Raw genomic sequence first — 16,523 nt, 5'->3', positions numbered from 1 at the left:
ATTTTCATTCTGCAGTTCTGCATCTGAACTGCAGTAGTCAGGAGACCTTTTTTTCTTTGCCTTCCCATTTCCAATCTGAATTCATTGAGGAAATAGAGACAGAATGTCAACATCAGCAAAGAAGAGAGGAGTTAGTTTACTGGTAAATTCCAGAAATAGCAAGTGCTGGCCAGAAGCAGCTTGCTTTGTTGGACAGCTGTGACTTAACTATACTGTCATCAGTATCCTGTTCCACTGGATAACCTTCCTGTGAACCTAAGTATCCCCAAAAAAGAAAGCAGCACAATCCATGGAAGACATTTGTAGATGTGCCATCTGGGTGTCTGCTTTCATCTTTACCGTTACAAGATTGGTGCCTAGGTATCAGTAGAGGTGGTTTTTGCAAGAAGAACAAGGCAATTGCTGTGTGCTGTTGTTCATCTCACCAAAGGATATCTGCCTCTATTGAAATAGAAAAGGTTTATTGTTCTCATTGGAAATCCTGATCTGTTCTGTATTATTTTTTCCAATACTGTTAATTCCCACAGTTAACTTCAAGATATGAAAGTAACATTATCTCACCTCTTGTGTTAATATGTGGTAATATAACCTCTTCTTGACCCCTCCCTTCCAATTCTCCTTCCTGTTTGGTGTCCCAGTTGTTTAGTATTTTGTTTCCAGGTTTAGGGTTTTTAAAGTAGTTGCTTCCTATCTATTCTTTCTAAGGAAGATTTCTGTTTGTGTACTTCTGCCTCTAGGTAGTAAAAAATGGAGCAGCTTGTCCACTGAAATACATTTCCTGGCCACTGTCAAGAATCAATATAATTTATTGTGAATATCAGTGTTTCCTTTTCTTTGAAGCACCTGATCACAGGGATCTCAGCTTTTCCAGCATTTTAAAGATAGGAATCATCTATATTTAACTCTTGTATTTTTTGATTGAGATGATATACGGTATTTGAAATGTTGAATCACAAAAATATTCTTTTATATTCATTTCCTTTAGTGCACAGAGCTAGTGAGCCTCTTGCTGAACACGTTGATATTATCTGTACCATTGTCTGGAGTATCCCAAGAAAATCTTATCAACTTTTCTCATGGAGAGTATTTCTACAGTCTCTTCTTAGAAACTATTAACCGAGAATTGCTGAAAAATCTGGAGATTGCTGTACTTGAGCTTATGAAATCAGCTTTAGATAGCCCCAAAATGGTACTGGACATTTCCTTTAAAATGTTCTGCTAGCATATTTACTTTTTAGATTTTATTTCCCAAAAAAGTAATTCACAATGAAAAGATATCTGTATATTTAGCTATCCTTCCCTTTTTATTCCATAATATACTTCTTTTCTGATCTTTATTTCTGTTGAATTATTCTTTCATTAATTTGTTCTTATTTTTAATCATAATTTTTAATGATTTTAATCATAATTTTTAATGATTTTTAATCATATTTTTTTACTCTTTGAGATGGGCAGTAACAAAATTCAAAATATAAATAAATAAATATATTTTTTAGGTGTTTTGTTACTTTTACCTTGAACACCACTATAGATAGGCAGCATATTTGGATAAACAGATCAGATCTACTACTAGATTTTGCTACTACCCTACAAATAATGGATGCTTTGAAGGAGGCTAGAACATTCCGATTTTACATTCTTAGTTTCTTAGAAGTACACTTTCTAGCATTTCGGAAAGCCATCTCAAAAAATGTACTTACTAATTGCTTATCTTACACCTTTTGTGTTTTTGTTCCACAGTATAAAAATTGACTTACATAAAAAGCTGTCAATATTGCATCCTATATTTCAGGTTAGTACAGTTTTGAATGGTATGTTGGATCAAAGCTTTAAAGACCGTGCTACCTGCAAGCAACAAGGAATGGAACTAGTAGCTGCTATTTTAAAAAACTGGGGACATCTTGATCACTGGTGGGCCAAAGATTCTTCTCCTGAAAGCAAAATGTCTGTTTTGACCCTACTGGCTAAAGTTCTGCAGGTAAAGCTATAATTATACTAGCTCAGTAGCTTACATCAGTGCCTGATAGGGAAGCTGCAGCCTCCTCTGGGTAATTTTCTTAAGGCTATAATATCCAAATTGAATTTGGGATAATTATTTCTTAAAATCTAGGTGGTATTGCTATAGCTAGCCTCGTGTGGCACAGAGTGGTAGGCGGCAGTATTGCAGCCAAAACTTTCCACGAACTGAATTCAATCCCAGCGGAAGCTGGAGCCTCAGGTAGCCAGCTCAGGTCGACTCAGCCTTCCATCCTTCCGAGGTCAGAAAAATGAGTACCCAGCTTGCTGGGGAAGGTGACGACTGGGGAAGGCAATGGCAAACCACCCCGCTCTATAGTCTGCCAAGAAAATGTCGCGAAAGCAGTGTCCCCCCAAAGGGTCAGACATGACTCGGTGTGTGCACAGGGGACCTTTCCATCTTTCACATCACTATAGCTATCCAGTAGTGTAGCTTTGTTTCTTCCTTAGGCTTGAAGCTTTTTCATGATTGGTTTGAAAAATCTGAGTATGATACAGTTGCTTGTGCAAGCAAGTTACAGCTTTCTCCATTTGTAAAAGCTATTTCAAGATGATGCTACAAGGTAAAATCAGCATCCCATCCATGCCTAGGAACTGCACATCACCATAGCTCTTCATTTGCTGTGCTTCTAGTCATGATAAAGAGGCCTCTCTCATCCTAGCAAAGCACCTAACAATAGAGGGTAATGTAGTGGCCTAGGTTGAGAACACTTGAAAACTGAGGTCATTCGTGTTGTCCAGGCAAGACAGAGCTATATCAGGATACCTTGGGAAAATCCTGGGTGCTTGAAAAAGGTAAAGAAGTTCAGTGTGTTCAGAAGTATTGGGTGTACGTTTATTTCCACATCTGTGTATAAATTGCTGTATTACCATAGCTGCAACATGTTGGCCTTCAGGCCCCTTTCCAAGCATCTCAAAATGTATGGAACATGGCCCAGTAATTAGCACACTTTTATAAATATTGCAGCATCTCTCCCCATATAAACTATATGTATATGAAGGATGTTACACAATTGAAGTTGCCAACTTTTCCTGCACTATGAACAAAACTGGCTCAAATCTTGTGTCAGTTTGATAGCATGGTTTGTAGTATTAAACCTCTTTGAGTGATTGAGAGTGTGTGTTACTCAGTTGTCTGCATATGTTTAGTGTTGGGATTAATAGGAAATTAGACTATGATAAAATATTATTTCTTTGAAAGAATGCTTTGATTTGAGCAGGTATCATGCTGTTTTTTACATTTGTTAATGTTATTGATGTGAGAGTTCTTAAGGGCTCTGCATAACACGAAGTATAGAAATATACTGTATGTAGAAATATAGAACTTATGGGCAGGTAATATAAACTTTCCTTAATAGCTGCCCAGAGTCACTTTTATAGTGAGATGGGCAGTGTATAAATTTAATAATAAATTAATTAATTAAAATAATACAGATTTACTTTCAGCTGAGAGAGAGAGAAAGAAAGAAAACAAAAACAAAACATGGAAAATTTCAAGGAATTTATTTTAGAAAATGTGGCATAGTATCAGATAACTATTCTAATAAATATATTTTTAAATATAAGTTCAACATTCATTTCTTTATGTTTTCAAGATTGACTCTTCAGTGTCATTTACTCATCATAAGGCATTTTCCCATGTTTTTAATACATACACAAGTCTACTTACTGACCAGAAGTTGGGTCTAAATCTCAAGGTAAGTGCATTGTGTATGTTGTGTATCAGTGTTAGCCTAGAATCTGAAGTGTTTGCAAAGAATGTGTTGCATGCAGTGACCATTTAGCATTATTCAAATATGTGATTAACTAGAGAAATTCACAATTTGAGCTGCAGTGATTATTATTATTATTATTGTTATTATCTGCACAACAATGTGAAATCACAGCTGCCTGTTCTTTAGCTGGTGCTGGCCTTCATTCGCATCGAGTTCTTCCCAAGAACCTAGGATGTCATATTGTATCAGCATAGTATATGTGTGGATCCAAGTAGTGTGGCCTTTTGTAATTGACAAATGGAAATTTTGTCAACATACAGATTTTCTATGTGCTGTCTGAGGTTTTTGGTATGGTATCCAGTGTGCCAATAACCACTGGGACCACCATAGCTGGTTTATGCCATAATTTTTCAACTTCAATTTTCAGATCTTGATACTTTGTTGTTGTGGTGGTGGTTGCTATTGTTGGTGGTGTTGTTATTATTATTTAAACTTGTGTGCTGTCCAACTCTCAACAACTCTGGGTAAGTCTGAGTAAGAATTACTGCCTCGTGGAAGTTGCACCAGTATCATCATTTAAGGATAGATATCCACATGTTTAGTGTGGCTATCTGTACTGAGAACTTTTGTGAGTACCTGAAACCAAGCCCCATGTAATCACTGTTGCTAGGTAGATGAAGTAAAGAGAATGCCTTCTCAGCAGGGAAGGGAATGAGGAAAACTTCTGATTGTCAGGCAGAAGTAACAGGGTTGAAGATTTCTGTGAAAGTATCAGCAAGAGTCTGACTTAAAAGTGGTTCCAACCCTCCTTTGTAATCCTAGGTTTCTCAGCACTTAATAAATAAGTAAGAATAACAGTTTTGGAACAAGCAACAAATTCTACAGTTAACTGAAGCTAAGGTTGACAAGGAAGTTTCAGGTTATGATTTGTTTTTCTGGATAATGGTCAAGCATACAAGCCACTAGAGATATCAAAACTATTGTTTGTAACATCTGAGCAAGAATGATGAGGGTAGCTTGCTGCTTCTATACCTTGACTCCCCCACTGTTTATAGTTTATGCAGTCCAAATACTGGTCCAAATACTATCCAAAATTTGTAATTAACCAAAGAGTTGAAATTAAAGCTTAAAACATTTTCAGATTTTCAGTGTGAAAATTGGTTAATCTTAATCTGAGCAGAATTTACCACTTCTATCTTGTTCTTGGTGTATTATTTTTTCCATCAAAGCTTCTCGAAAGAAAGGAGGAGTTTAGCTTTAATATCGAACATTGTGAATTGTATATGTTTCAGAGTCAAGCAATTATTATTCTGCCGTTCTTCACTAATCTTGTTGGAGAAGGATTTCGTAGCCTTAAACATGCACTTGATCAGCTTGTAGCATTTAATTTCCCTTTGAGATCAGATGAGTTTCCTAAGGGAACTTTAAGGTACAATAATTATGTGGACTGCATAAAAAAAGTAAGTGAAAAAATCTATAATGACTTCTTATATAGTTTATGTATTTCTAACATATTACTAACTCTAAGTCCAAATTGAATTAAAGCAAACAATATAGTTCATAAACTATAGGAACAGACTCACTATGTGACATTTTTTATATAAGGAAAGGATTTTTGTTTTCATTTTAATGTACAGCTTCATTTCTAATAAAATTTTGTAATTTAAAAACTTACCTAGATATCATGTGTAATTCTTAAATACTTTTATACTTTCAGGAATTAAAATTGTCTGTTGACATAACCTTAAAATTCTAAAATCCTTATCATTTTTAAGGATTTCATGTTTGCATGGGTGGCCAGATAGACAGTCAGACAGACAGATAGATAGATGAATGCTTTACGAAACATGTCTGAAACAAAAATGAATTTCTGTATATAAGTTTTAAGAATACATTTTTTAAATATATGGAAATATAGTCCTATTTCTGATTATTTTTCTCTTTTAATTGTCTATATTCTAGTCATCCTACCTTAATGCAAATGAAGTAATGGATGGATAGATAACTAAACAGATTATTGTATGGTTATTGGGATACATTTTTATTCTCTGCAATTTTTTTTAAAGAGCCGTATTTGCTTATTTACTGCCTCATACTGGTTTCAGAGAAAGTTTGGAACACAAAGCTTTATAATCTTACTATGTTCCTGTACCATATTCCCTAACTACACAATTCTTTTATATTTTAGTTTTTAGATGCACTGGAACTATCCCATAACTCTACATTATTGGAGCTGATGACAGAAATTCTTTGTAGGGACCATAAACATATAATGGAGGAATTATTTGAGATCAGCTTTAAAAGAATTGCCAAAAGGTAATCAGTAAAACATATTTTTTAAATATGATTTTATTAACAGCATGATTAAATAGCAAGAGTTCAGTAATATGTTAAAGGCTTAAAATTTGAGTAATGATGCCTTATGCTTGCTCACTGAAATTGTTATATATATTTTGTGCCTTTGTGTTTATGTGTATTTTCATTTTGCTTTGCTATTAGAGATATTCATACTGGATAAGGCACAAAACATATTATTTCTTCATAGCAGTGATGTGGATTGTGACATTTACCTGGAGATTATCTTACCTGCACACATACATATATACATGATGGTTTGTGGCATCAGTTAAGTTATATTCGCCTTAAAATATGTGTCTGCTTATTTCATTTTGACTTAAATAAGTCACTGCTTTAGAAAGAATTCTCTGAAAGACTGTGGATAGCATATAATTTATAAGTAGGAATGTAGCTGAAGATCATACTTAAATTTGCCATGGTGTTTAGGGGCAGCTGTGAAAGGCAAGTACTGTTGCTGGATACTGTGCACCAAATGTTCCAGAGTGAAACCCTTCTCTCAAATATAACCCGTCAAGCCTATGTAGATCGATGTCTTCTCATACTGTTGCTTCACTGCAGCTTAGATGCATTGAAAGAATTTTTAGCTAAGATTATCATAGAGGCTATGGATACACTGAAGTCCAGGTTTACAAAGGTAAAATTATTACTAAATCATTATATTTATCTTTTTAAAAATAAAATATGTATTTATATATGAAGCTCCTTTGACACTTTGTTCCATTAATGTATTTTTCCAGTCAAATGAAGCTGCTTTTGAAACACAGCTAATCAAGAAAATAAGCTATTACAAGATTCTAGAAGTTATGTACTCCCGTCTTTCAAAAGAAGATATATATTCTAAAGAATCCAGAATTAACCAAGTTTTTCAGCGCTCTACCCACGTAGAGGGGAATGAACTTACAAAAACACTTATAAAGTAAGAATTGTTCATGTATGCTTTAAACCAATGTTGCCAGTAATTAATTTGATTATCACAGTCAGTAAAATAATATTTTGAGATACTGCCTTAAAAGAGTGATGGTAGCTACATGAAGGTTAGGGTTTTGGCTGTTCTTTCAACTGTAAATATTATTTTGAAATATTAGCAGTTTATTGGCCTTTACAGCTACTTATGCAAATCACTGTAAAAGTACAGTATATTGCAGGTTACGGTTGAATTGTGTGTTTTAAATTTCTTTGGAATAGCAGTCCCCAAGATCCAGATAGCCCCTCCCTTGCTGGATTTCAAAAAGGCCATCAAAACCTGGCTTTTTCAAAAGTCCCTGAGGATGAGAAAGTTCCAAACTGCTGCCCCCTGTAATTTGGAGATTAATGAATGTAGAGTTTTATTTTTTCCTCTGGCCTTGTCCTTTATATTGTATTATTTATGTTTTAGGTTTTGTCCTTATCTTTTAGCCTTATTTGTATAAGTAGGGTATTTAAGGGACTGAGGGTTGGGTTTGGAGTAGCATATAAACCAAATAAATAAGTAGGTCTCAACTAACAATAGAGCACAACTTCAGTTTGGTATTTGCTGGAATGTCTTAGTTCAGCAAATTAGCCCTGCTGTGTTCCGATGTTTTGGGAATTGCAGTCCTAACAAATCTACAGGGTAGCAGATTTGGGAAGAGTACATAGGTTTTTTTTTAAAATGTCTGATCTCTCTTTTTTTTTAACTTCCTTTCAAGGTCCTGTTATGATGCCTTTACAGAAAACATGTCAGGTGAAACTCAGTTATTGGAAAAGAGGAGAATGTTTCATTGTGCTGCATATAATTGTGCCATTGCTGTTATCAGCTGTGTCTTCAGTGAAAGTAAATTCTATCAAGGTTTTCTGTTCACCGAAAAGCCAGACAAAGTATGTACTAGTGAACAGATACTAGTTCCGAGATGAAATTTTGCTGTAGAAATGTGGTCAGCAGCCCATACAGTGATTATGTTGAGTGTAGATTGTTTTAGACCCTGCCTGTGGATTTTGTTTATTTAATTTGTATTGGTTTTATATGTTTTTATGTGGTTTGAGTGTAGTTTTTGTAGTTTTTAAATTGCCATAAGCCACCCAGAGTCATACAGTTATGATGGGCAGTTATATAAATGGAACAAACAAATAAATAAATAGACACTAAGATGAAATTAATGTAATTTGTGTAAATAAAATATTAAAATATTTTCATAGTAAAAATCATCTGCATTTTATAAGAGTGGCAGAATTATGCTCTTATCAGTAGGTAGAGGTATTTCCCCTGGTGATCAGATTACAATTTGCTTTTGTTCTACAGAATCTGCTTATTTTTGAAAACTTGTTGGATTTACAGCACCGTTATTCATTTCCCATAGAGATTGAGGTAAGAGATCCTGTTTGTTGGATTTTTCTGAAAATTGTAATCATTTTTATCTAGCATGATAATGGAATGTGATGAAGTTAATACAAAAATTTAGCATTCCTAGATAAGGTTATTCAGAGAACATCTTCCAATTATAAAAGCTCTACAGTAAACTTAAGGAGTCTAGCAAAACTCCAGAAGACAAGTATCAAAGCATACCTCGTTGAATTAGTATTCTTATTTAGATCTGTAGTAGCATGTAGGGATTCTGTCCTTTGGCAAATTTTAGCCTAGGTCTTTCTGTTGGCTCCTGTTCTGCTGACCCGCTTCATAATGATAACAATCCCAAGCTCATTCTTGCCATGGTGGAATCTAAACCTTGTCTTATCTTAAACAACATGAATATGTAGGAGCGTTCTTACAGTATTGATGCACAGCTTTAGGCCCATGGTGATTATGTAGTTCCCCAAGGATCGTTACCAAATTGTCATTTTTAATGTGACAAAAAGAAAGAAAGAAAGAAAGAAAGAAAGAAAGAAAATAAATAAATAAATAAATAAATAAATGGTGTGTGATCTCTCCATTACATAAATAAAACCTAATTTTATCTAACCAGATTCTCTACTTTTTGGAGCATGACCTCCAGCACACCTCTCAAAAGCCAGATGCCTAGAAACAAAGTGGGCAGTGAGCTACAAAAGCTCATGTGATAATACATTTGTCAGTCTTTAAGATGCCACAGGATTCGTTTTTGTATTTTTCTTGGGTTATTTAGAAAGTCTGTAAATAATTATATTACATTTGTAATTAAGCTGCAAGCACACTAGATCATATTTGAAAGCTTTTTATATTTTCTAGATTCCATTGGAAAAGAGAAAACAGTACATAACTATTAGGAAAGAAGCCAGACAAGCAATGAGTGGGGATTCAGGTATTCGCTATTTCTACAAAAAGGATGAATTTGTGGTGGCTAACGTATTCTGTGTCAAGCATGAATATACATATACTTTGAAAGCAGAAATAAGCAAAAGTAATCTAGAGAGCAAGTGTGGTGTAGTGGTTAAGGTGCTGGATTGGGTGTGGGGAGACCCAGGTTCTAGTCTCTGCTTTGAAGGCCAGACACTCCCTGTCAGCCCTAATCAGCATCAGGTCTGCAACAAGCCAGTTGAAAACCAACTCCCTCGTCCTGTCATGCCTTGATAGCTTTGCTGTGTGAACTGCGGTGAGCACAGAGAAAGTAAGTGAAACCTGCAACTAAGCAGGATAAACTCTAGAAACAGCATTTTAGATCACATCTCTGAGGAGTCTTCAGTGTTAACGTTAACTAAGAATGAATGAATGAGAGAGAGAGAGATAAATAAATGCAATTTAATGAAGTCAGGAAATGAATTTGAAAGAAGCAAGAGAACTAGAACTGCATATATATATTGGACAGGATTCTGGATATAGCTGATTGATAATTCTGTTACGGTTGGCAGAAACCTTAACAAATGAAATTAGAGGGAATGTATCAGACTGTAATAATTATATTTTATTTTCTTAAAAACTAGTTATTACTAATTTAAGTCCTCTTAAATTTAGTTAGACTAGGTGCTTAATGTTTAGACATTAAGTCTGAATCCTTCCACATACTTTTTTAATTATCAGTTGGATGAAATGTGAATAACAGTAATCCAAATGGAACTGTTGGAATGTTTGTTAAAGTGAGGGAGAAATCTAATCCCTTCTAATTTACATAAGACACACACTGAACGAGAGATACTAGATATATAAAATTAATTTTACTTAGCATTATTTATTGGAAATGTACAAAAAGTCTATTCAACTGATCCTATGACTTTTATTGGGAAGCTTCCTACTTATTTCAGCCAGACTATTTATTTTCCTTCTAGCTGAACCACACTATTTAGCATCTGCATCATATATGGTAGATAGCAGTTTAAGTGAAGAAATGAGCCAATTTGATTTCTCAACTGGAATACAGAGTTTTTCATACAGCTCTGAAGATCCTACCAGTTCTGGTTCCCACTTCAGGAAAAAGGTGATTTAACTTATATATGTGTGGGTGTATACCTTAACTATACTATTTTTCAGCCCAAACAAATAACTGCTTTAGATATCCTGACAAATTTTCTAAAGGCTTAAAAACCATACATTATTAGAATACTAAGGATGATGTAACTGTGGTCTAACAGCAACACTCTTTCCCCATAATACATTATCTTTTTTTGAGCAAAAGTTAAATCCATAAGTAGTCAAGCGTATTACCATATCGTGTTACAAATACTTCTATGCTTGCTTAAATCTAAAGATGAGTTTCAACTGTGAAAAATATAGGAAAGTTTCAACATTCGTATCTCAGAGGCAGAATAAATAGGTATAAATAGCTTAACATTAAATAGGTTGTCTAATTAAGCTGGATCTTAATAATAGCTGCCTTGGATACCTTGTGGGGAGAAAGGCAAGGGTCAGAGATGTGGGCTGGATCAAAATTTTCCACTTCAGGCAAATTTGACAGTTTAAAATTATTATGCTTTATTGTTTTACTGCACATTGTACAAAATTGTTTCCAATGTTCCAGTAAGAATAATTTTGCTCCATATAAAAAAGCTTTTAGTTTGTTTTGAATATATTGCTCAAACTTCGTAAGAGAGTTTAGGTTTAATTTTTTTCACATCAAATAATGGAGCCCAAATACTTGTGCAGACCATGGAAATTAAAATGAATATACTGATTGGAATGTAACTCAGAACTTAAATGGAAATAATAAATTAGGTGTGAAATAAACAGCCAGGCAACTTTTCTTTTGTTTGAACTGTGAGGTGTACCTCCCTTGGGGAGGTGCAGACAAAATCCAGGGGAGGTGTGAAGAACCTTTTAGTTACATTGTTACAATAAATCCACCTTTCCCAAATTTATTGTATTGTTCTCATTGTTCATTTGTGTTTATTTTGGTGTTTGGATTTTTAGGGGAGGTGTGTACATTAAGATTACACTAAAGGGAGGTGTGATGGCAAAAAGTTTAGGAACTTTTTAAACTGAGCCAGCCAGTTTAAACTGAGCCAGCTATCATATCTGTATCAGGAATCAATGACTTTGTACAGCTGTCATGCTGGTGTTACAGTCCTTCATGTGTAATGGCTGGATATTACATATTATCTCCCTGATTGTGGGAGATAAACACATGGAATATTGAACAGATAATATTCCCTACCCAGCTCATATTTTGTTTAAATCAAGTCTCTTGCCAACATATTCTTTTAAAAACTAGAGCTACAAGAATATGTAAATGATTTTGAGAAATGACAAGTCCATTGCCATTTGCCTGATAAACCATCCTGAAATAACAGGATATAATATATACATTCTTGTGGCTACTCTTATTATAGGAAAAATCTGAACAGAAATTAGGGATAAGGACAAAATTGAAATTAATTATTATTCTAAAAGGAGATTATAGATACTGTGGTTCCAGAAGATGTGATGGAGTTGGAAATGGATGAGCTCAATCAGCACGAGTGTATGGCTTCTATGACAACCCTAATCAAGCATATGCATAGAAATAAAATCACACCTGTAGTAGAAAAAGTGAGTACTCCATTATACCTTTGTAAAGTTGGCATATATCACTTTCAGTTTAATTTGTAATAAATATGCTTTCATATTTATAGATTTGTAATCTTTTGTGTATTCAGGATACAGATTCATCAGAACTTCCTCCATGGATGAAGTTTTTGCACAGCAAACTGGGAAATTCTACCATTCCTCTAAATATTCGCCTCTTTGTAGCAAAACTCATTGTGAATACAGAGGAAGTAAGTCCTTTTTTATGATAAAGTGTTGTCATATATACTGGTGTAGTTGCATCCCTTTGGGATAGTAGGGAAATCTGGTATTGAGATTAGAATAGTCTCCAAACTTTACAGGTAGCCCTCGCTTACCAACCACAGTTGGGACCAACGACTCCACTGCTAAGTGCCGTAGTCACTAAGCGAAACAACATGACCACACCAGACTTACAATGTTGTTTCCTTTTCCATCATTAAGTGAATCACCATGGTTGTTAAGTGAGATATCACATGACTTCAACTTGCAATTTCCCTTCCACCTTCTCTGCTAATTCTGCTTGGTGGAAGTTGGTTGCGAAGCTTGCAAATGCATTCACTTGACCACAGGATACTGCAATGGTCTAAATGCATGCCAGTTGTGAAGTGCCCAAATGGCGATCATGTGACCATGGGACACTGCGATGGCCATAAATGCGAGGATTGGTCACAACAAAGCGAGGACGACTTGTAATAATCTTTCCAGTGTTTTTATTAAATAGAGGCAGCTGACCATTGTGCTTATGGATATGCTTTTCAAGTGTTACCAAAAGCAACAAAAGCTTCTTGTTCAAAGTAAATGTAGGCATTACAATATCAAATAATGTCTGACTCTTCATCTTGTTCGTTTTTTGGCAGTTTGTTGAAATACATTAATTTCCTAAGCAAGCATAGAAACCAGCAAACTGGTTTCTTAAGCAATTAGTGCATAATAGATGCAGCTAGTATCTTCTACATGAGGTCTTGTATGATTCATATGAGCAAACTGTGGTCATACTTAGTTTTACTACCATGTTTATATTTTGACTGTAACCATCAAGGGTGTAAAGTAACTTCACATTGTTCAATCCTTGTGCCATTGCTCAGGAACAATTCCTTCCAACAAAGTGAAGGTGCCTCTGACTCACAGTTAAGTTTTAACAAGTCTCCAGAACTAGCCGGGAGCAAGGGATGATAATTCCTTGGCAAAATGATTTCTAGATAGAAAGTTACTCTCCATACAGCTTGTTTGGTAGCTTCATGAGCAGTCTTAGTTTTACAACTGAATTTATTACAGTTTGGTTAGCTGTTCATGGAATAACAGTACAAGGACATTCTCATGATCTTAGTGGGTTTCCTGGTAGACTGCAATACTGTCTCACCTGTGATGATTAATTTATCCCTGTCCAACTATAATTTGAATTCATAAAGCGTTGTGCTGGATGACTTTAGTTTAAGAACGGTAGTTTTAAAAGCAGTAAATAACATTTATTTGACACCTTTTGGGTACAACCTGAAGGTTCAGGAGAGATTCTGTAATCGACAACCTTTTTTTTCAGTATTTTATTTTATAGTATTGTGGGTGGCCTTTCACTGATACCTCTTAATAGAGGGATTTGATAGAGAACTCTTACATTCATTATGAATATAAATCAGAGGTGGAAACATTAATGTGCTAGGTAATGTCTCTGCTTAGATACTGTGTTGCCAAGGCATGAAATGTGTTTGCATTGTTGAGTATTGGAGGGGGGGGGGTTGGTTACCTTTTAAATAATTTATTTGGTTAGAAGTAAATAAAAAGTTAATGTGCAACAGATTCTAGAATGGCAACCTTGTATTTTTCTTCTCTAGGTTTTCCAGCCTTACGCAAAGTGGTGGCTGAGTCCTTTACTGCAGCTGGTTGTTTCTGGAGATAATGGAGGAGAAGGAATTCATTATATGGTGGTAGAGATAGTAGCCACCCTGCTTTCGTGGACTAGTGTGGCAACTCCTAAAGTAAGAAATGTTATTTGGTTATAATAAGGCAGACAAAAATATGTACTGCCCTTTTTTTTCTTTTTTTGCTGTCTTCAAGTCAGTCTTGATTCCTGGCAACTGCATGGAAATGCTTTGCAGTTTTCTTGGCAATGTTTTCAGAAGTGATTTGCCCTTGCCTTCTTTCTAGGGCTGAGAGACAGTGGCTGGTCCAGAGTCACCTAGCTGGGTTTGGGCCTGAGCTGGGACTAAAATTCCCAATCTTCTGGCTTCAAATCCAGTGTCCCTAAGCACAACATCATCTGGCTCTCTACTGACCATCAAGAAAGGCAAATTTAGGAGGAGCAAAATGTATCTGTTCTTAATAAGAAAAATCTCTTGCAATTTATGTACCACTGGAAGATTTTAAATGCTTTTGCAACAGTATTCTGATGAGATAATACAGTGAGCATATTCTGAGAGTGTATATTATAAATTGAAAATTTATGCTGTCCTGTGTAGTCTTGTATTGCTGATATGACGTTTTTCTGCTCTTGAAGAATTAATCAGCATATAATATGTGATAATCCTTTTAGTGGTACAGTTAATTCTTGATAGTGTTGTGAGCCTTTATATATGCATATTCCTCGTTTGACAATATAATTATATTTTATATTGTATTAGCTGCATTTAGATAAATTGGCTACAAGATAAACTGGCCTGCTTTTAAAATAAGAAATAGGAATGCATGTGCATGTACATGCTTCAAGCTCAATTTTAAGGCCTTCAGAAACGAAATAATTCATAATAACTATACAAGTTAAAATGCATTTATGTTGTATTACAATTCCATAGTTTTAATTTGAAAGCAAATTGTATATGCCAGATTTATTTTATAGATTTACATGTGATACTTTCTACCAGAAAATGATTGTTAGCTCTAAGACATAGCTGACTTGCTTTTTTCCCTTTCTCTTCCCTGTGATACTCTTCTTTGTATTTTTGTCATAGCCAAGGTTCTTAAGAACTGAGAAGGGTCTTGCTAAAATAATATTGGAACATTTGTATGTACATACGAATAGAGAGCCAGTTTGCTGTAGTAGTTAAGGCATCAGGCTAGAAACTGGGAGACCGTGAGTTCTAGTTCTGCCGTAGACATGAAGCCAGCTGGGTGACCTTGGGCCAGTCACTCTGTGTCAGTCCTAGGAGGAGGCAATGGCAAACCACTTCCAAAATCTTGCCAAGAAAACTGCAGGGACTTATCCAGGCATTCACCAGGAGTCAAAAACTGACTGGAAGGCACACAAAAAGAAATGTAAATGTAAAAAGAAATGTATGAGTAAACATGCACATATTTATGTATTGATCCAATATTAAAGCAGTATCTTATTTTAGCCCTACCTGCATCAGTGGCTAACCATTTTTTGGAGGGAGAGCCACATTCTTACCAGACATTGTAGGAGGAGAGCCATATTAGTCTAGGGTGGCAAAAAAATCAAGAGGAGTCTGGTAGCACGTGTTAATAACAAATTTTATTAAAAGGTGCCACTCTGTGCATCTGATGAATGAGCTACAACTCACAACAGCTTATGCTTTTAAATAAAATATATTAGTTGGAAAACATACTGCCAGACTCCTGATTCTTACCAGGGTAATCCATTGGGGGTTGGCTGCTACTGGTGGATGAGCAAAAGGTGAATGGAGTGTGGAACCAGGCCATTCATGATTGGTTTCTGAAAAGGCTGCAGGAGGAAGGACTTGCTGAAGGCTTTTGAGATTTTGAACATGGACTACTTCATGTTGGTTAACATTATATTCATTAATTTGTCATTGATACAGGTTCAGGTACTTACTCTCCTTTTCTTTATGTCTATGTATATTAAAAAATTCCCTTCTCACCCTATGGGTGGTATGTGTCTTCCTCAACCTCAGGTCCTCTACCAGAGGCCTGGGAGTTTGAGGGTTCTGCACAGTATCATAGCTGTCCCTAGCACTGCACTCTTCTAGACATACAAAAAACAATTCCAAATAGTGTCAAAATTGTAGCCTTGGAGTTAATACCTGTTTAGATCAGGGGTGGACAACTTCAGCTGTAGGGCTGCAACCAACTTGCAGTGTAATTTCAAAAGCCTTCGGCAAGCCCTTTCCCAGGTGAGGGTAGGGGAGAAGGAAGGCAGGAAGGCTTCCTTCCTTAGGTTTCAGGCCATGGACAAAACTTGAGTGTTGCAAAGCAGTGGAGGTTTTTTGTCTTCCTTGAATCTTGTGCCAGGGTGATTGATTTATACTGCAGCTTGAGAACTAGCACTTCAGTACATATATTGTAAACGATGCCAAGGTTCTCTTGACAGGACAGTGGCTAAGAATATATGGCAGAAATAAGGCTGTCTTTTCTGAATATTCGTTAGTCCTAACTGGGGGAAACTTGGCAAGCTTGAATACAGTATGTTTAAATTAAGGTAACATATGTTTTGTCATTTTATAAGCAAATACACACTTTTCTGCTGTTTAATATGTACTATTATTGTCTTGCAGTGTAGCACACTTGTTCACATTTACAAGATATTATTAACTCTGTTAAATGAATCACACCCTTTC

At 35.4% G+C, this 16,523-nt stretch overlaps 1 protein-coding gene across 1 annotated transcript in view; it reads left to right on the top strand.

Moving 5' to 3' along the window:
• The window catches only part of PRKDC (protein kinase, DNA-activated, catalytic subunit), a 108,490-nt gene that overhangs the window by 42,355 nt on the left and 49,612 nt on the right, over nucleotides 1–16,523 (top strand). Inside the window, exons 36-49 of the mRNA XM_063299249.1 lie at nucleotides 986–1,189; nucleotides 1,793–1,978; nucleotides 3,612–3,713; nucleotides 5,024–5,191; nucleotides 5,920–6,047; nucleotides 6,516–6,723; nucleotides 6,827–7,005; nucleotides 7,757–7,925; nucleotides 8,347–8,412; nucleotides 9,250–9,322; nucleotides 10,284–10,432; nucleotides 11,842–11,979; nucleotides 12,087–12,206; nucleotides 13,827–13,970. Coding sequence (XP_063155319.1) covers nucleotides 986–1,189; nucleotides 1,793–1,978; nucleotides 3,612–3,713; nucleotides 5,024–5,191; nucleotides 5,920–6,047; nucleotides 6,516–6,723; nucleotides 6,827–7,005; nucleotides 7,757–7,925; nucleotides 8,347–8,412; nucleotides 9,250–9,322; nucleotides 10,284–10,432; nucleotides 11,842–11,979; nucleotides 12,087–12,206; nucleotides 13,827–13,970 — 2,034 coding nt within the window. The remainder of the gene's footprint in view (nucleotides 1–985; nucleotides 1,190–1,792; nucleotides 1,979–3,611; nucleotides 3,714–5,023; nucleotides 5,192–5,919; nucleotides 6,048–6,515; nucleotides 6,724–6,826; nucleotides 7,006–7,756; nucleotides 7,926–8,346; nucleotides 8,413–9,249; nucleotides 9,323–10,283; nucleotides 10,433–11,841; nucleotides 11,980–12,086; nucleotides 12,207–13,826; nucleotides 13,971–16,523) is intronic.

The sequence above is a fragment of the Candoia aspera genome, chromosome 3, assembly GCF_035149785.1.
Source record: "Candoia aspera isolate rCanAsp1 chromosome 3, rCanAsp1.hap2, whole genome shotgun sequence".
Classification (NCBI taxonomy): Eukaryota; Metazoa; Chordata; class Lepidosauria; order Squamata; family Boidae; genus Candoia; species Candoia aspera.
This window is presented reverse-complemented; position numbering and strand designations above follow the sequence as displayed.